Source organism: Ailuropoda melanoleuca, chromosome 5 (genome assembly GCF_002007445.2).
Source record: "Ailuropoda melanoleuca isolate Jingjing chromosome 5, ASM200744v2, whole genome shotgun sequence".
NCBI classification, from domain to species: Eukaryota; Metazoa; Chordata; class Mammalia; order Carnivora; family Ursidae; genus Ailuropoda; species Ailuropoda melanoleuca.
Window position 1 is genome coordinate 31,965,961 of NC_048222.1, and position 19,839 is coordinate 31,985,799.

General features: G+C 42.8%; 2 protein-coding genes across 2 annotated transcripts in view; one reads left to right on the forward strand and one right to left on the reverse strand.

The window, feature by feature from the left end:
* Positions 1 to 3,538, reverse strand: part of TMEM217 (transmembrane protein 217) — a 29,990-nt gene extending 26,452 nt beyond the window's left edge. The window contains exon 1 of the mRNA XM_011232116.3: positions 3,462 to 3,538. The gene's annotated coding sequence lies outside the window, so the exon portion shown is untranslated. The remainder of the gene's footprint in view (positions 1 to 3,461) is intronic.
* Positions 3,539 to 3,647: 109 nt separating this feature from the next.
* TBC1D22B (TBC1 domain family member 22B) overlaps positions 3,648 to 19,839 on the forward strand; it is a 70,151-nt gene continuing 53,959 nt past the window's right edge. Inside the window, exon 1 of the mRNA XM_034661688.1 lies at positions 3,648 to 3,869. Coding sequence (XP_034517579.1) covers positions 3,814 to 3,869 — 56 coding nt within the window. The 5' untranslated portion in view covers positions 3,648 to 3,813. The remainder of the gene's footprint in view (positions 3,870 to 19,839) is intronic.

Consider the following 19,839-nt stretch of genomic DNA (forward strand, 5'->3'; position numbering starts at 1 on the left):
AAAAAAAAAAAAAAAGAAATGCAGAATTGTAGATGCTAGCCCAGACCTGCTGACTCAGAATCTAGGCTTTTACCGTTATCACATGTACACTGAAGTAGGAGAAGGCTGGTCTAGTGAGCCGGCAAGGATCTGCACTAAAAGCCTCCATCAAAAGTGCTCCAGGGAACATCCACGGGAACCTCAAACCAATGATTTTCCACCTCCAGTTGGGCAAAGTTTGCTGTGGAGGTTATTTGGCTCTCACAGCTATCACCCCTTTGATGGACAGGATTGATTCAACTCACCTCCCAGCTAGGTGGGTGGCCCCCCTCCCTCACCGCTTTAGGCTCAGCTTCATTTCTCTGAGGTTGAAGAGTTTGAGGAGGAATCTCTCCCAAGATAGGAAGATTGCTCTTCAACCAGCAGCATAGGCAAGCTTACAGAATCCTTGGTAAAGTGGACACATCCTACTAGCGGATAGAAAACATGGTTTCTATCATCTTTTCCAACAAAAAATGTTTATGAACAACAGAGAACCAAAAGACAAGAACAGTTTATACTTTCCATCTTCTTACTTAGTACATAGTAAGTGCTTGTGCACCTTGTGCCAAGTGTATTCTAGGTAAGAAGAGCAGAGAACAAAACAGATAAGATCCCTGCCTCCGTGGAGCTTACATTCCAGTGGATGGAGATAGACAACAAACAAGCGGGTAATGTGACACGTAGTGAGAGTGTTTTAAAGAAAAACAGAGTGGTGGAGACTGCTGTTTAAGATCAGTGGTCAGGGGGGCACCTGGGTGGCTGAGTCAGTTGAGTGTCCGACTCTTGGTTTCAGCTCAGGTCATGATCTCATGGGTTGTGAGATCGAACACTTGTCAGGCTCTGTGCTCAGTAGGGAGTCAGCTTAAAGATTGTCTGCCCCTTCCTCTGCCCTCTCTCTCTCTATCTCTCAAATAAAAAATTAAATCTTTTAAAAATAAAAAAAAATGAGTGGTCAGGGATGGCACCCCCCAAGTGAAGACAATTAGGAATATATCTGAATGCGATGAGGGAGCAAGCCATCCAGATATATGGGGAGAGAGAATTCCAGGCAGAGGAAGTGGCTAATACAAAGGCCTTAAGGTGGGAATATGCTTGGAGTATTCAAGAAGAAGGAAAAAAGCTAATAAGTGTGGTTGGAACAGATGAAGCAAGAAAGAGAGTGGAAGCAAATCATGTAGGGTCTTTGAGGAGCTTGCATTTTATGCCAAGTGTGATATAGAATCATGGTATTGAGCAGAGGAATGACACAATCCGGCTGACATTTTAAAAGGCTCTCTCTGGATGCCGTGTGGGGAACAGACTGTAAGGGGGCAAGAGTGTAAGCAGGGAGGACAGATGGGAGGCTGCTATAAAGATGTGGTTGGTTTAGATTCTGGTGATGATGATGGTGGTGGTAAGAGATGGCCCAACAACCTCAACTTCCTTAATAAAGACTATTTAAAAAGTTATCATCAGATGACTACAGTGAATCCTTTATTCTTCTTCTTCTTCTTTTTTTTTTTTTTTTTTTTTTTGCTTTGATGAGAACTTGTCTTCATGTAGAAAAGGAAGAGTAGGAATGATAGGGCTTCTCCAGACTGAACAATGTTAACAGCATCCCCTGGGAATCAGCGTTATTTAACGTTTCACAAATGATTAAGAAAAAGGAATATTTTGAGACATTTCTAGGTACACAAATTATACTCTGCTTTCCACATAGTGAAATGTCAAGTCAATAGGGAGCATCTTCTGGAACATTTCTAAAGTGATGTGAGTAGGCTGGAAAGTGGCGGGTGACTTGCCACATGGACAAGTGTGAGGCAGCTCACATAGGGGGAGACAATTCAGATGATTCCTTAAAGATAACGAACTCTGAATAGCCTGCCAGTTGCCACCAAAGAAAGGGATCTAGAAATCATTGTACACTATTTCTTCAAGATGTCCGCTCTTGTAAAAACCAAAATGCCAGCAAAAGTTCTGGCTGTTCAGATTAAAGACAAAACATCAGGTTCAACAAAAACCTCAGGAAACCCCTCCTGAAGCTCACTGAGCAGTGCTGGTCACTACATTCTAAGAAAAAGAAGAGCCAAAGAAAGATAAAACGATTAAAAGATTAGAGGGGCTTTTGTCTGATGGATTATATGCCCATAAAAGTGACTATCTGAGATAATGAAAGTCTATGGAAGCTTGAAAAATTAATAGAAAGTAAAAACAGCCCCTTTCATACAATATCGTGGTTATAAAATTAGGGTGCAAAAGAAGCTTGAAGTGGGGGGTAATGTCTATATAGAAAAAGGCCATTGGAGGGCATATGTTCTTTTTGAGACGGGGGTCCTTAAATGTTCTCCAATATGTGGAAGGGCGTGTTGCAGCAGTAAAGGAAAGCGGGGATGGAGGACAGCAGCCCACCTCAACAGTTCTTTGTTGGGACAAAAACTACTCGGGACTAGGGTGTGCTCCCTGCCCCCCCTTCTCCCCTCCCACCACAATCACTGGTATACGACCACAGAAACTCAAAAAGAGCAAAAACCACCAACAAAACATTCGAAGGATTCAAATTCTATATCAAGTTTCATTCTGAGTCGAAACTAGATTGAAAATAAGTTCTGGGGTGCCTGAGTGGCTCAGTCGTTAAGCGTCTGCCTTCGGCTCAGGGCGTGATCCTGGCGTTTTGGGATCGAGCCCCGCATCAGGCTCCTCTGCTTGGAGCCTGCTTCTTCCTTTCCCACTCCCCCTGCTTGTGTTCCCTCTCTCCTGGCTGTCTCTCTCTCTGTCAAATAAATAAATAAAATCTTAAAAACAAAAACAAAAACAAAAAAGAAAATAAGTTCAAGGGTGATAGATTTATAAGAGTTTAATAAGGGACATTAAAGATGTTTGGGGGTATATCCTTAATCTTTCTGATGCATGCCTTGGAGATACGCTATGTCCTCGAAAGAAATGTTAATTGGTAATCCAAATCGGATGGATAAAATAAGAACATGCCTTAACACTGTCAGTATCTGGGTTCTCATAGTCAGAAAGTGGCAGTTAATGGTGAAACAGGGCTTAAATCATTTGAATTTTACCCACAGCACACAAATCCTTTAACTACCAGAGAGAAGTGGGAGACCCTTATGAACCAACCGTTACTCACGGGTTGAACAGTTAGCAATCCTGGGCTATTGGATCCGTATTGATCTTCCTTCATGGATTTTTTTTTTAAATCGGACCCCAAACGGAACGGGAAGTGTGGGGAGGATAATAACCAGAGTGTCATTAACTGAGATGTTAAAAATGGGCTGCAACCTAATGCACAGGACCTTATTTTTAGGTCAAAGATTTATGTATATAAATACATATGCTCTCTCTTTCTAAAAATATTAGGCTCGGGAACCTCATCCCCCCCCCCCACCCCGAGAAAAAAAAACCCAAAACCAAAACAGCACCCTTTCTTCCTTCCCATAGGTCCCTTTCTTTACCTGCTTCTTCCACTCCAGGGGTTAGGGAACTTTCAACCCCGCCTCCCTGCTTGTCCAAGCTCCGCCTTCCCGGTCCACCTGTGTGCCCAGTCCCTGACGTCACCGTTAGGCTTCAGTGGCCTGCAGGATTCCGGCTTTCTATTGGTCCGTCTGACCACGGCCTGCGCAACCCACCAATGGCAGCGGCGCTGGTTCGGGGGGTGCCCACATCCAAGATGGCGCCCCCAAGAGCTGGGAGCGGGTGACCGGCGGCGGGGAAGCGGCCTGGGTTGGCCCTCCGATTGCGGGGTCCTGGGGGCATCTCGCCGGGTACCCCCCTGGCCCGCCTACAAGGGCTTCCCCGGCCAGAGCAATGGCCGCCGATAACAGCAAGCAGTTTTGGAAGCGGAGCGCCAAGCTGCCGGGGAGGTAAGCCCAGGACGCCGAAAGGAAGAGGAGATTGGACCAAACCCTTCCAGATCCTAAGCCCTAAATCCCGCGGCCCTGGAGCGTCAGTGACCCCGAAACGCTGATTTGGGGAACCTGGACTGGGGGAGCTGGGACTGCCTGGTGGCCGCGGGTCAGCTGTCGGGCAAAGGAGCGTGCAGCGAGCTTTGGGAATGGCTGGGTGTGGGAGCAGACCAGGGTCTGGGGGCGGAGAGCACTGGAGAGGCTGCCCTTAGCCGGGAGATGGCCAGAGTCTGGGACAGTGGAGTTGGGTGAGTAGCCAGTGTGGGTCCTGGGTTGGGAGGGTCATCCCCAAAGTTGCCTCTCACTTTCAATAGAACTCCTTCTTGGGGGTCTCCACTACGCACAGGTGGTTGTTTGCATATGGATGGCCCCCTTCCCTTGCTCCCCCAGATCAGTACATACAAGTCTTTCTCTTGGACTCCCAAAAGGTCCTGGTGGGAGCTTGGAATCGTATCGGGGGGGGGACAGGAAAAGTGAGGAAAATTCTCAAGCTCGACCTTACTTTATCTCGAGTTGGCCCCTTCCCATTAGGAATTATTACAGAGTGACTCAAGAATCGAGGTTTTCCTCTTTAGCATTTTCTGTGGATTTGTTCGACCCCAAGTGACCTCTTCCTCCCCTGCGTTGTCCAAGCTCTTGTGCAAATGCACGAAATTCTTTCATTCTTCAGTTGTTAGTTGGAGAGCAGACCTTCTAAGCTACTCGCCCCCCACTTCCCTTTTTGATGTATGTTTAGAGCTTACCATTTGTACATCCATCAGTCCGCTGTTGGTTTGTAGTTTGTTTTGGCCAGAGCCCTGAGAAGTATAAGGAATGTGTATTTCAGTCGTGGATTTAATATTTCTGCCAGCCATAGTCTACTTGGTGATGAAATTCATGTTTGGTTGTGCCCCATGTGCTACCTTTCTTAATTAATTTAGGTCTTTTCCTTCAGGGATAATCCTTTGAATTTATGTGTGTGTGTGTGGTTTGTTTTGTTTTTAATAGCAAAGCAGAAATTAGGGTCAGTGGTGGCTATATAGCAGTCTTATTTTACTTAGGATTCTTTCAGACATATGGAGAATGGGAATCAGCTTTTACTAACACGGTATTAAAATAATGCAAGGGAATGCAGAATAGATTCAGATTAAAGTGCTGTGGAATGACAGTGTTAATATTAATGCTGAAGACTTCTATGTTTTTAGATAGGCACCACTTCCTGCCAACTGATTCCTTTTCCTTCCTGGTCTAGTGAACTGTCTCTCCAGTCTTAGAACTGTTGTTTTCTGGGACTTTCCATGGTGAGATCATTAAATTTTGACATCCTCGGGTTGTAATCAGAATCAATAGGGAAAACTGTGAAATCAGGAAGTATTTGAAATGCGGGATATGGCATGGTCTTTTGTGCCTGCTGACTGCTGGTTGTTATTAACAATTTTTTCTTTTCTATATTCCTGTTTCGGACTATAGGCAGAGTCAACTTTTTTCAGAGCATCACTTTCGTGAGATAGGAAGAGGAGCCTTTTCAGTTTCTTCAAGTTTCTGGCTTCCTTTTTCATTTTGAAGAGGAATATTGAGGAATAGAGGAGAGAACATTTGAGTTCAGAAAGACTTGCGTTATTATTTGGACTCTCATACCTGTGTGATCAATGACAAATGATTTACTCAATCTCTCTGGGCCTCAGTTTCCTTATTTATGAAGTGAGAATAAAAATACCTTCTTCAGGGTTACAGTGAGAGGACCAAATTAAACATTTGACTTGTAAAGAACCCAGGACAGTGTTTATTTAGCACATTATAGTTGCTTGATAAATACTAGTTATGAGGATTCCTGTTATTATTAGAGCAAGTAAACATTTAAAAGAATGTTTCTCAGATCCTTACTCCAGTACTAGGCATTTATGTTCATTGTTTATGTTCAGGCATTAAAATGTTGCTACAATTCATAACAGTTTTTAGTACCTTGCTGGTTGAAGAGAACTGTTGTTTAGCTGGGTGCGTTCAGTGGGGAGCCCTAGCAGCCACTGGTTATGGGAGAAAATGAAAGGTTTTTTTAGATAGAAAGTGCTTTGATTTAAGGAAAAGATTAGGGCATTTTCTCAAGAATAGAACTTTTGCATTTACACTCTTTCAATGTTGGTGAAGAAAGACTTTCTCCTGGGTGGGGAGATGACACAGATGGCTGTTTCTGGGTCCATGGCAACCTCGAAGTGAAAGTAGTTTTCTCTGCAGATTGAGAGGTGAAAATTCAAAGTGATGGCAGTTACTTTCAGTTTCTTTGATTGTGATCTAGCAACCTAATGACAACAAGTAGGAATTTTATTTACTAAATTAGCCTAAGTTTAAAATGAATTAGACATCCTTTTAAAAAGTAACAGCTTTATTGAGATATAATTCAAAGACAATAAAAAAGCACCCCTTTAAAGTGTACAATTCAGGAGTATTTTGTATATTCATTTAAAGTATAGATGGTTCCATGCAACCATCACCACTAATTTCAGTACATTTTCATCACCCCAGAAAGAAACCTTGTATCCATACCCTCACCTCAGCCCTGGCAACCGCTAACCTTTCCGTATGTATGGATTTACCTATTCTGGACATTTCATATAAATGAAATAATGTGAAAAGAGGCCTTTTGTGATTGGCTTCTTTTATGAAGCATAATGTTTTTCAAGGCTCACCCATGTTGTAGCATGCGTCAATATTTTATTCCTTTTTATGTCTAAATAATATTCCATTGTGCGACCATACCTCACTTTGTTTATCCATTCATCATTTGATGACATTTGGGTTGTTTCCACTTTTTGGCTGTTATAAACAATATTATGAAATTCATGTACAGGTTTTTGTTGGATGTGTGTTTTCCATTCTTTTGAGTTAATGTAGGAGTGGAATTTCTAGGTTATATGGTAACTCGATGGAATTAAACATCTTTTAAAGTTCTCTCAGTTATTCATGGGAACCTCGTGTGCTTATTACATCAAATGGTTCTTGTATAGATGCCTAGAAAGATAGGAAACACCATATACCACGTGGTTAAGAATGCAGGCTCTGGAAACTGGCAACTAGTAGATAAGTTCTGGGGATCTCATGCACGACATAGTGATTATAGTTAACAGCACTGTATTATAAACTTCAAAGTTGCTAAGAGACTGGGTCTTAATTGTTCTCACCACAAAAAAGAAATGATAATTATGTGACTTGATAGAGGTGTTAGCTAATGCTAAGGTGGTAAACACATTGTACACTTTAAACTTACACAGTGTTATATGTCAATTATATCTAAAAAAAAGAATGCGGACTCTGGAACCTGACTGTGTGGGTTCAAATCCCAGCTCTGCTCCTTTCTAGCTGTGTGACCCTGGGCAAGTTATGTAACCTCTCTGTGCCTCGATCTCCTTATCTGTAAAATGGGAGCAGCGTACCTACCCCATAAAGCTGTTAGGAGGATTAATAAGATAATGCATAGAAAGTCCATACGAGGTGCTCAGTAATATTAGCTACTAACTATGAAAATGATAGTTGTGATTGTAGTAGTTCCTTTTTTATTTGTTTCTCCCCCTTGCTTTAGTTTCTGAAACTAGAATTCAAAAACTTTGACAGTGGTGTGTCTGGAGCCCCCAGTGAGTCTTGGGTTAAAAAACCAGAACACAAAGCACCACCTTTTGTTAACTAGGCAGAGGGTTTACAGAGGGACTGAGAAGCCTAATGCAGGGCAGCGGTGACTGTCCGGTGTCCATTATTGACGGGGAGTATGAGTGTGAGCAGTGGTCCTCAAGCTTCAGTAAGTCACCTGGAAGGCTTGTTGAAACATAGATTGCCAGCCCCGTATCCACAGTTTCTGACTCAGTAGGCCTGAGGTGGGACCTGAGGAGTTGAGCTTTGAAGAAGTTTGCAGGTGATAGCGCTGCTGCTTAACCTGGGGCTGCGCTTTGAGAACCACTGGGATTAGAGCCCTGGTTTAACTAGAAAGAACCCTGAGTCCCCGTGTTGGGAGCTCTTGCCGTGAGGATCTTGAACAATGACCGCATCTCCGCTTGGCTGTCTGATAGGCATCTCACACTTAACACATCCACACAGAACTCTTGATTACCACGTCTGCCCGCTCCTGCAAAGCCATTCATTCCGTCTCATTCAGTGGTCCCTGCTTTCACCAGGTTTCTCGGACCAAAAATCCTAACGTTTGATTCTCCTCTTTCCCTTCCTGCCACACCCAGTTCGAAAGCCAGTCCTGTCGGCTGCTCGTAACATACCCCGAGTCTGAGTCGTTCTCACCGCTTCCACCTCGACTGCTGTGGGTCAGACCGAGTCCTCTCTTGCCTGGACTACTGCTGTAGCCTCCTGCTTCTCTTCGTGCCCCTCTGCAGACCTCTCTTGCATTTGCAATTAGAATGAAATCCAAACTCTCTAAGTCTTCCAGGCCCTTCGTGTTGGAAAGAAAGACCAAGTCAAGGGCTTTGATATATAGCCCAAGAGCAGTGGGATGCCATTAGAAGGTTGGTGGGGGCTGTGACATGATCAGATTCCCATTGATAAAAATAGTCTAGCTGCCCTGGGGCGCCTGGGTGGCTTAGTTGGCTAAGTGGATGCCTTTGGCTCAGGTCATGATCTTGGGGTCTTGGAATCGGGTCCCATGTCTGGCTCCCTGCTCAGCGGGGAGCCTGCTTCTCCTTCTCCCTCTGCCTGCCATTCCCCCCGCTTGTGCTCTCTCTCTCTGTCAAATCAATAAATAAAATCTTAAAAAAAAAGAATTAAAAAAATATTCTGGCTGCCCTGAGGAAAATGGTTTGGACCAGTGTTTTCAACAGTTAGGGGTGGGGGACACACAGTTGGTGTTTTGGGTGGATTAAATCTGGGTTGTTCTGGACTGTAGGATGTTTAACATCCTTGGCCCTTGCCCACTAAATGCCAGGAAAACCCACCAGTTGTTGGGACAAACACCCTTTTCACGTACACCTTTACAAACACTCCAGCTACCACCCACCTCTGACCCCGACTAAGGATCAGGGTGAGTATAGTTAGGTGGCCACTGCGGTCAGCAGAAGGAGAGGTGATGATGGCTTGGACTAGGGCAATGGTAATAGAGGTCAAGTTTAAGAATATTGATAGGACTTGGTAAACCAATTTATTTGGGCAATGAGGGAAAAGGAGGTGCCAAGGAGTTGCTACTTCCAGGTTTCTGACTTAAGTGGTCAGGTAGGATTGTGATGTCAGATACTCAGAGAAAAAGCCAAATTTTAGGACAAAGTACTTAAATACTCCAAGCTTAGTTTTCTTATCTATGAAATGAGAGTTTTGGATTCAGTGACCTCTAAGGCTGAAGCTGAGTGTTCAGTTTAAAGTTACTAGCTTCGGGGCGCCTGGGTGGCTCAGTGGGTTAAGCGTCTGCCTTCGGCTCAGGTCATGATCCCAGAGTCCCTAGGATTGAGCCCCGTGTCAGGCACTCTGCTCAGTGGGGAGTCTGCTTTTCTCTCTCCCTCTCTCTCTTTCTCTCTCACTCTCTCAAATAAATAAACACATAAATAAATAAAATCTAAAAAAATTATAAAGTTACTAGCTTCAACTCACATCAGTGGATATTTCTCTTTGCTTTGTCACTTACAGTAGGCATGCCTGATAGGTAGGAGTAGACGGTATGGGGGCCCTGAAGGTGGGCTTTTCTATCTTGGGCTTTTGGAAGTAGGGAGTTGCTGGCCCCATGAACATCTGAGTGTCATGAAATTGTAGAATGTTAGAATTCGGCCGGAGAGGGAAGTTACTTGCCCCAAATCACACTGCAGAACTGCAGATTTCTTGACTCTGGGTCCAGTGCTCTTTCTACTACTTCTGCCTTCCCTCAATCTCTGCTAAGATTAGGACGCCTGTTGAAGCACTTCACCAGTCCAGGGGCGTGGGTGCTTCCAGTGAAAAGATATAGAGAAGACCTGGAATAGGAGAGACCAGTGTGAGCCAAAGCCCAGCTCGTATCCCACATTCTGATTTCCAGTCCTTCTGGGAAGGGCTTCTCCTTTTTTTATTTTTTTATTATTATTTTTTTATTTGAGAGAACGTGAGAGTGAGAGTGAGCACACAAGCAGGGGGGAGGGGCAGACACTTAATCGACCGAGCCACCCAGGCACCCCTGCTTAGGCTTCTCCTTCTAAGCAAAATGTTTGTTTATTTTTTAAAATTTTATTTATTTAATCTCTACACCCAACGTGGGGCTCGAACTTATGACCCCAAGATCGAGTAACACACTCTGCTGAGCCAGCAGGGCGCCCCAAAAGTGTTTATTGTTAAAGTTAAGGAGCTCTCTTTAGCATTAAATGAGGTTGAGAAAACTGTCTAGGTATTTAAATTAGGAGCCGGTAGATTTTCAACTAAAACCTCTGTCATCTGGTTATTTTCCACAGCATGGACTCAGTGTTACGCGCCCAGCCTGTCTGGGCAGGTACATTATATTACAACCTATTCTTAGCTTGGAAATGTTTTACTGATAAACTAAGTGACTAGAAGGTACTAAATTATCACCAAAGCAGTATAGAACCGCAGCTCTGGAAGACTTCCATCAAATGAGTGTGTGAACCCGAATCAGGTGCCAACATGTTTGGCTTTAAATTGGATAGGTCTGTTGCCATATTTGCTTTCGCTCCTTTGTCAGCGCTAAACAAACACCTGTTGGTTTTTCCTGCCGAGGGTTTTGCACTGTTGCAACTGTGCAAACTGGCTCTGCCAACACACTGTGTGGTGTCGGTTTTACTAAGGAGGATGTCGGAGGCTGACCAGGACTTTTGCTGTTTTGTGTCCATCGTGGCATCTGCTGTGGCATTTGCTTCTCTGCATGCGCCGTGTGATTTCTCCAAGATGCGGGCTTTGCCTCTAGTGTTGAGGTCTAGCGAGCCACTAGCCTGCTTAAGCAGAGGCCTGGGGTTTGTAGAGTTCCGTCTTCACTCACTAGCTATTGTTAATCAGTGCCTGCTGGGGTGTGTTGCACTCTGCCAGGTGGGGAGGGACTGCGGAAAAAGACACGGTGTCACCACTGCTCTCTGGAAGCTGAAAATCTGCTTGGCACCGTGGCCTCCCCCGGTGAGGATGCTGGGTATCATTGACTCTGGTTTCTCCACTACACATATGTTACTTTGTCATCAGAAAAAGACTGGGAAGTGCAGCTGGGTGAAAACACACTGTTGAGTGAGAAAAGCAAGATGTGGAAAGATAAGTAGTGTGCAATCTTTTGTGAACAGTTTTAAAACAAAACAATATTGTCTGGTGTTTATGTGTACGTGAATGTGTGTAAAAGTATAAAAACAGATGGGAAGGATTTCATACCCACTTCAGGATAGTGGTTATCTCTTGGGGAGAAAGAGAAACAGGACTGGGGAATTCAATTGGGACTTCAGTAGTCTCCCTAATGCTTTATTTCCTTAAAGGAATGTGACACGTATTAACATTTGTTAAATCAGAGTGATGGGTTCCTGGATGTTTAATTTTTCTCTGTATTTTTCTTCTCGTTTGAAAATGTGAATAAAGTGCTTTCTATACTTGTGTGGAGCAAATGTTTTGTTTTGTTTAGAGAGGGGCGGGGAAGGGCAGAGGGAGAGGGAGAGAATCTTAAGCAGGCTCTTAAGCAGCATGGAGCCCAATGCAGGGTTTGAACTCACCACCCCGAGATCAAGACCTGAGCTGAGATCAAGAGTCAGACACTTAACTGACTGAGCCACCCAGGTGTCCCTACATGCTACTTTAAATATTACTTAATTTCATGGCTGGCTAACTGGTCTCTCAGACACAAAATTTAAAACACATTTGCTCCAGGGGCGCCTGGGTGCTCAATTAAGCACCCAACTCTTGATTTTGGCTCAGTGTGAGATCAAGCCCCGAGTTGGGCTCTATGCTGGGCGTGGAGCCTGCTTTAAAAAAAAAAAAAAGGAGCATTTTTGATTACTAGTCAGTATAAGTCATAGGTATAGTGTGGTGCCATTTATATAAAGTTTTTTTAAAAGAGAATTTACTTATTTGAGAGAGAGAGATAAGAGATAGCGAGAGAGCACATGAGTGGGGGGTGGGGGGCAGGGAGAGTGAGAAGCAGACTTCCCGCTAAGCAAGGAGCCCAACCCAGGGCTTGATTCCAGGACCCCGGGGAACATGACCTGAGTGGAAGGCAGACGTTTAACCAACTGAGCCACCCAGGCGCCCCTATATAAATTTTTAAAAACACGGAAAACAATACTATATATTGTTTAGGGATACAAACATGGAAAATAATGTAAAAACAAAGATGAGTGTGAAAATGGCAGATGCAATAAAGTGGTTTTTGAGGGCAGGAGGGAGGGGTGTGCAGCATTTGAACTCCAAAATGTCTTACTTCTTATGTATGTATCAGACCTGGATGTGCCTTATATTATGATCTAAATTGAGTTTATTTTAAAAAATTATTTACTTGTTAAAAGCAATATAAGCCCCGATTCGTGTATTTTAGGGAATCAGAGAAGGCATGGGTTAGTGGATGCTGGGGGCTAGCGTCAGGGAAGATCTCATGGTTGGGGGAGTGTAGATCTTGAAGGGGATGTTTCAGATTGGATACCATACTGAAGTGGGAGAAGAGCCTGATGTGGTAGCTGAGATATGTTTGGAAGGCAGAGTGGAGACCAGCGTGCTCTGGAGTTAAGTGTGGTTTGGGAGGAGTAAGGATGGTTCAGGCTGACAGGTGAATTACAAATGCCAGGAAATCAAGCACTTTCATCACCAGGCTTTCAGTCTGTCTGCATTTCGTCTCTTTGATCATCTTGGTTTCTCTTCTAATGTCTTGCCTCTCCTTTTTGAGATTTAATAAGCTGATTAATTAAAGTGTTACAGATAGAGATACAACATGGTTTAGTTCAAGAGTATGTTAACAAATTCAGCTTGGGCTCTGATACCTTTGCTGAGGAAGTCCATCACTTATCTTGGCCTTTCTGGCTGTGCCAGCACGTTGGGGTTGACGGACTTAAAAAAACAGTCTACCATGATTTTAAGATCCCCTTCCTGGATAGTAATTAATGCCCTTTGGCATTTAAGTCTGCACAATTAGGATTGCTTTTTTTCTGCCTGGATTACTGGCAGGTGGTAATACTCTTTTTAAAAAGAGAGACTCTAAGGACCCTCTCCATTTTTTCTGCCCATTCACCCAACCAGCCCATTGAATCTTCCTGCAGTTTATCCTCTGATCTTTTTATTTTGCTATAAAGAGGCTTGTGGACTTGGAGAGCTCAAGTATAGTCATCTTGGAGTATTTGCAAACATTGACTTACAAATCAGTGGCCCTTTTTTTTTTTTTAAAGATTTTATTTATTTATTCGACAGAGATAGAGACAGCCAGCGAGAGAGGGAACACAAGCAGGGGGAGTGGGAGAGGAAGAAGCAGGCTCATAGCGGAGGAGCCTGATGTGGGGCTTGGTCCCATAACGCCGGGATCACGCCCTGAGCCGAAGGCAGATGCTTAACCGCTGTGCCACTCAGGCGCCCCAATCAGTGGCCCTTTTTAAAAAGTTTTTAATTCCAGTTAGTTAACACAGTGTTATATTATTTTCAGGTGCACAATATAGTGATTGAACAATTCCACACATCACCTGGTGCTCATCACGTCAATGCACTCCTTAATCCCCATCACCTGTTTAACTCCCCCCTTGCCCTCCCCTCTGATCAGCATCAGTTCTCTACAATTAAGAATCTGTTTTTTGGTTTGTCTTTCTTTCCCCCTTTGCTCATTTGTTTCTTAAATTCCACGTATGAGTGAAATCATATGGTATTTGTCTCTCTCGGACTGACTTATTATGCTTAGCATGATACCCTCTAGCTCCATCCGTGTGGTTGCAAATGGCTAATGCTCCATGGTGTATATACGTACCACATCTTTATTCATGAACTGACGGTACTTGGCTTGCTTCCGTATCTTGGCTATTGTAATAACGCTGCAGTAAACATAGCGGCGCATGTGTCCCTTTGAATTAGTGTTTTTGTATTCTTCGGGGAAATGCCCAGTGGCGCAATTGCTGGATCATAGGGTGGTTCTATTTTAACTTTTTTACAAAGGTTTTTATTTATTGTTTTTAGTAATCTCCTGTTCGAGGAACCTCCAAACTGTTTCCCGTGATTGCACCGGTTGCGCCATCAACAGTGCACCAGTGTTCCTTTTTCTCCACATCTTGGTCAACATCTGTTGTTTCTTGTGTTGCTGATTTTCTTTAATTTTATTCTTTTTATTTTTTTTTAAAGATTTATTTATTTGAGTGGGGGAGCAGAGGGCGAGGGAGAGAGAATCTCAAGCGGACTCCACACTGAGCATGGAGCCTGATATGGGGCTCAATCCCAGGACCCTGAGATCACAACCTGAGCCGAAACCAAGAGTCAGACCCTCGACTGACTGAGCCACCCAGGCGCCTCTTGTATTATTGGTTTTAGCCATTCGGACCGGTGTGAGGTGGTGTCTCAGTGTAGTGTTGATTTGCGTCCCCTGATGGTCAGTGATGTTGAGCTTCTGTCTTGTCTGTTGGCCGTCGGGATGTCTTCTTTGGAGAAATGTCTGTGCATGTCCTCTGACCATTTTTAAATTGCATTATTTGGTTTTTGGGTGTTAAGTTTTAGAAGTTCTTTATATATTTTAGATACTAACCCTTTATCAGATATGTCACTCGCAAATATCTTCTCCCATCCCGTAAGTTGCCTTTAGTTTTGTTGTTTCCTTCACTGTGGAGAAGATTTTTATTCAGATGAAGTCCCAATAGCGTATTTTTGCTTTTGTTTCCCATGTCTCAGGAGACATATCTAGAAAGAAGTTGCTACGGCCGATGTCAGAGTTCTGTGTTCTGTTCTAGGATTTTTATGGTTTCAGGTCTCACATTTTGATCTTTAATCCATTTGGAATTTATTTTTGTGTATGGTGTAAGAAAGTGGTCTAGTTTCTTGCTTTTGCACGTTGCCGTCCGGTTTCCCCAACGTGATCTGTTGAGGAGACTGCCCTTTTCCCATTGGATATTCTTCCTGCTTTGTCGAAGGTTGACCATAGAATTGTTGTGGGTTTATTTCTGGGTTTTCTATTCTGTTCCATTGATCTATGCCTTTTGGGTTTTTTGTTTGTGTTTTCATTTTTGTTTTGTTTCAGCCTTCTCTCCATAAGTCAGACTCTCCCATTATTCTTTGATCCCTCTTATTTTCTTTCTCCTCCTCCTCTGCTACTAAACCCTGTAAACTCTTTAAACAGGTTAAAGTTGTATTATTTGTATCTCTGTAGTAGTATATGTAATGATTTGTTTACAAATCAGTGAATAACCTTTTAGAAAAGTTTGGGGAGTTAGAGATCCTTAATTGCTAAAAAGGTCAGCGTTATATCCATAAAGATTGTACATAAGACCATTCTCTCTGAAATCTCAGGAGAAATCAATGTGAAAGTGATTGAATTGGCTGCATTTTTATTTAAAGGCAACATTAGGATCACGTCTGTTATGTCAAACAAAGTACTTGGTAACCTTGTTCTACTTTCTAAGTGTTGGGTAAGGAATAAATTACGGAATGGGAGGGAAGAAGAAAGCCAACATTTCTTGGGCACTGAGTGCGTGCCAGGTAGCATCCTGATGTTTGTAAATCTTCCTCGTTACCAGCTAGCATTACTACCTGCCAGGAATTGTGCTAAAGGGCTTTTTACACGTTGTCTCATTTACACCTCCCAACCCTCTTAAGGGTTGCTTAGTTTATTTCTTAAAAAGGTGGCACCTGTATGTGATACTAATTCAGAAAGGCACAAAAAAGTTTGCAGTAAAAACTCAGTCTCTCTGCTGCCAGGTCCTCCAGTCCTCCAGTTCCTCTTCCAAACCCTTGCTACTGGTGTCTTGTGTATTCTCTCAGAGATACTCTAAGCGTGTATAAGTATATGGATAAGTTTTAGTTTAAAAGTTTTCCACAGAAAGGGTGACATGTTGTGCATACAGTTCTGCGTCTTTTATTAGTTAGTGTTTTAGAGCTTGTTTCATGTCAGCGGGTATAGAATGGCCTCATTCTTCTTAACAGATGCACCGTAATCAACCAATCCCCTCTTAGTAACAATCCTTTTTCTTTTAATAGGCAAGTTCAGCCCTTTTAGATTTACTGGAATGATTGATACATTTGATTGTAGTTCTGTTTTTAATATTTTCTTTAAAAGAAAAATCTTTCACCGTAAGGACTGTACTTGCTTTGGGAGGTGGGTGTACATGTGTATATTCTGATAACTGGGGAAGTTTGTGTTTTTATTCTAGCAATTGCATTTGTAAGTATAATTTTATACCATATTTCTTGAGACATCTTTTGACTGCCTACTGTGATCAATGATGAAATTAGTAGTTATATTTCCTGCCCTTTCCTCACCTGCTTTTAGTTGATTATTATTTTTCTTAGTTTTATCTTACATCTTAAGCCATGCTTATGCCTCTATTACTTGAGCGATCAGCTTAAAAATTTTTTTATTTGAATTCAATTTAATTAACATGTAGTGTATTATTCATTTCAGAGGTGGAATTCAGTGATTCATCGGTTGCATATAACACCCAGTGCTCATTGCTTAAGTGCCCTCCTTCATGCCCATCACCCAGTTACCCCTCCCCCCACCCACCTCCCTTGAGCTACCAGCTCTAAGTGTCCTTTGAGCTTTGTCAGCGAAAGATGAGGAAATCAACATACTTATTCGCTCTGTCCTCTGTCCCATTTTAACCTTTGCCAATAACATTGTTTTTACATTCTCTTCTCTAACCATAAAGCCTTAAATTTAAGAGTTAGCCTTCAGACTAGGGGCACCTGGGTGGCACAGCGGTTAAGCGTCTGCCTTCGGCTCAGGGCGTGATCCTGACATTATGGGATCGAGCCCCACATCAGGCTCCTCTGCTATGAGCCTGCTTCTTCCTCTCCCACTCCCCCTGCTTGTGTTCCCTCTCTCGCTGGCTGTCTCTATCTCTGTCGAATAAATAAATAAAATCTTTAAAAAGAAAAAAAAAAAGAGCCTTCAGACTAAATCTGNCCCCCTGCTTGTGTTCCCTCTCTCGCTGGCTGTTTCTATCTCTGTCGAATAAATAAATAAAATCTTTAAAAAGAAAAAAAAAAGAGCCTTCAGACTAAATCTATTAAATGCTCTGCACCAGTCCTTTTGCTGTAGTTTCTCCATTTAGCTCATTGTTCATTGAAGTTTTTCTTCTAGTAGTTTCTTCAGGAAGGAGTCAAGGAAACCGTATTTCCTGGTTCTTACATGTTGCAGCATGTTTTTCTGTCATCTTTGGATTTGAACGACAGTTTGGCTGGATATGTAGTTATCCTCTGGTCACTCTTTTTTTTTTTTTTTTAAATTGTGACCTATTACATGAAACAACTGTGTGATATGATAACTTGATGAATAATCACAAAGGGAACACCCTAGAAGTGAGGACCTCAGAAGCCCCCTTGTGTCTGTTCTCAATCACACGTCTCTCCTTCCCTCCAGAATAACCACATCCTTGCTTTAGGATGTTACTGCTGTGGTAGCATCCCTAGATGATATGCGTCCTTTCTGCCGGTTTTTGAAGTATTTCATACAGTATTTACTCTTGTATTACTTGCTTGCTTTGCTCAACATGATGTTTGGAAGATTCATGCACATTGTTACTTGCAGCCTTACTTTGTATGTTTACATTGCTGTATAATATTCTATGATAGGAACATATTACAGTTTTTTTTTCTGTTGGACACTTGGGTTATTTCTAGTTTTGTGCTAAAAGGAACTATAATGCTATAAATAGTTTTATATGTCTCTTGACGCACGTAAATATGTATTTCTAAGATATATTTTGAGAGCAGCCCTCTCGGGTCCCCTCCCTCTTCGGGAGCTTTACTATCACTTTACCATTGTTCAGTAAACCTTGTTTTGCTGCCCACCAAAAAAAAAGAAAGATATAGATTTGAGAATGAAAATACTGGGCTGTAAGGTATGCATATTTCATTCTTCCTGGATATGGCCAAACTGTTTTTGAAAGTGAGTTGTATCCCTTAATACCCCCACCAGCCATGAGTCAGAGTCACTTGGGTCACCCTTCCCTTGATATCTAGTGTTGCTTCACTGTCTTTTAGTCCCAGTGGTCCTTTAGGGTAGGTGATGCGCCCATTTTACAGATGAGAAGACAGGGTCAAAGTGGTCGTGTAATTTAATGCCAGTTTACAGAGGTGGCGGATGCCAGAACTGGCGTTCAAACTACGCTCTCTCTAGCTCAAAAGCCTGTTACCTTTCCATGCTGCCTTCTTTACCGATAGGACTTCCAGTGGTCAGTCATGTAAGGCGCTGAGGCCCCAGTGGAAGATGAACATTCTCCAGAGACTACTGATTCATTGNCAAAAGCCTGTTACCTTTCCATGCTGCCTTCTTTACCGATAGGACTTCCAGTGGTCAGTCATGTAAGGCGCTACAGTGGAAGATGAACATTCTCCAGAGACTACTGATTCATTGATTTATTATTATTATTATTATTATTATTTTAAAGATTTTATTTATTTATTTGACAGAGATAGAGACAGCCAGCGAGAGAGGGAACACAAGCAGGAGGAGTGGGAGAGGAAGAAGCAGGCTCATAGCAGAAGAGCCTGATGTGGGGCTCGATCCCATAACGCCGGGATCACGCCCTGAGCCGAAGGCAGACGCTTAACTGCTGTGCCACCCAGGCGCCCCTGATTTATTATTTTTTTATGTTTATTTGTTTAAGCAATCTGTGCACCCAGTGTGGGGCTCGAATTCACGACCCTGAGATCAAGAGTTACACACTTTACTGACTGAGCCAGCCAAGTGCACCCAGAGACTTTTTTTTCTTTTTTTAAAAGAGCAGGTTGCTATCCTTTGGCGTGGATATAGTTGCTCTTGGAGGTAATCTGTTTCTCAAAGTCCCTTCGATTTTGTGATGCAGATGGTACTTACCGATTTTGTGATGCAGGTGGTACTTACCCAACATGTTTAGCTTCCTGACAGCTTGCTGCTTTTTTCTTGCTTTCAGCATCCAGCCTGTGTATGGAGCACAGCACCCTCCTCTGGACCCTCGGCTCACCAAAAAGTAAGTCAAGATATTGTTCCACTCAGGCATGTATTTCTTTTAAAGCTCCTGAACCTTCCCCAACTTTGTTGAAATGACAGTTTCTACTTTGATCTTTTCTAGCTTCTTCCCTACTCTATTTTGGATCAGAAGATAAGCATTCTTCTTACCTCTTAACAGTCTGTTAAATCTTCTTACCTCTAAACAGTCTGTTACTAAGTGGGAAGGTAACTCGTATCAGAGATTTTGTTTTCCTACATTGGAAGCTGGTGTATGCAGGGTTTGGTGCTGGACTCTGTTGCGGTGGAAGGATCTTTATTGATTAAATATGGTCCCCAAATTGGACGATCGATGACCTTCCTCTGGTTTCTGGGGTTCGTCGCTTCTGAATATATATAGGTCTGCCATCTTTTCCAAACTTACGTTATGAGAACGAGGGCACACAGAATATAACTGTAGGGCTGGCATTCTTCAGGTTCTTGTTTTCTCTGACACCACAAAGAAAACCAGCCATACGGTAGAGTTAAAAGTTCCCTGAGGTTATTTCTCTAGTAAAATTCTAATAAATTATTTTCAAACACAATAGAAACCCTGGTTAAATCCAAGATGTGTGGGTGTGTATTCATACCCCCAATTATCACTTTATCACTCCTTTCTCTCATGGGCCATCATTCAGCCACAGTGAATTTAAATGAGGAGATGGGTCGTCTTCTCAGATTTTCTAAGAACTTTGGGCTCTATCTCTGGGTATGCTAATCTTAGAGACTTATTTCCAGGAAAGCTGTGGTTTGTAGTGAAAGCCAGATGATTTGAGANAAAAAAAAAAGAGCCTTCAGACTAAATCTATTAAATGCTCTGCACCAGTCCTTTTGCTGTAGTTTCTCCATTTAGCTCATTGTTCATTGAAGTTTTTCTTC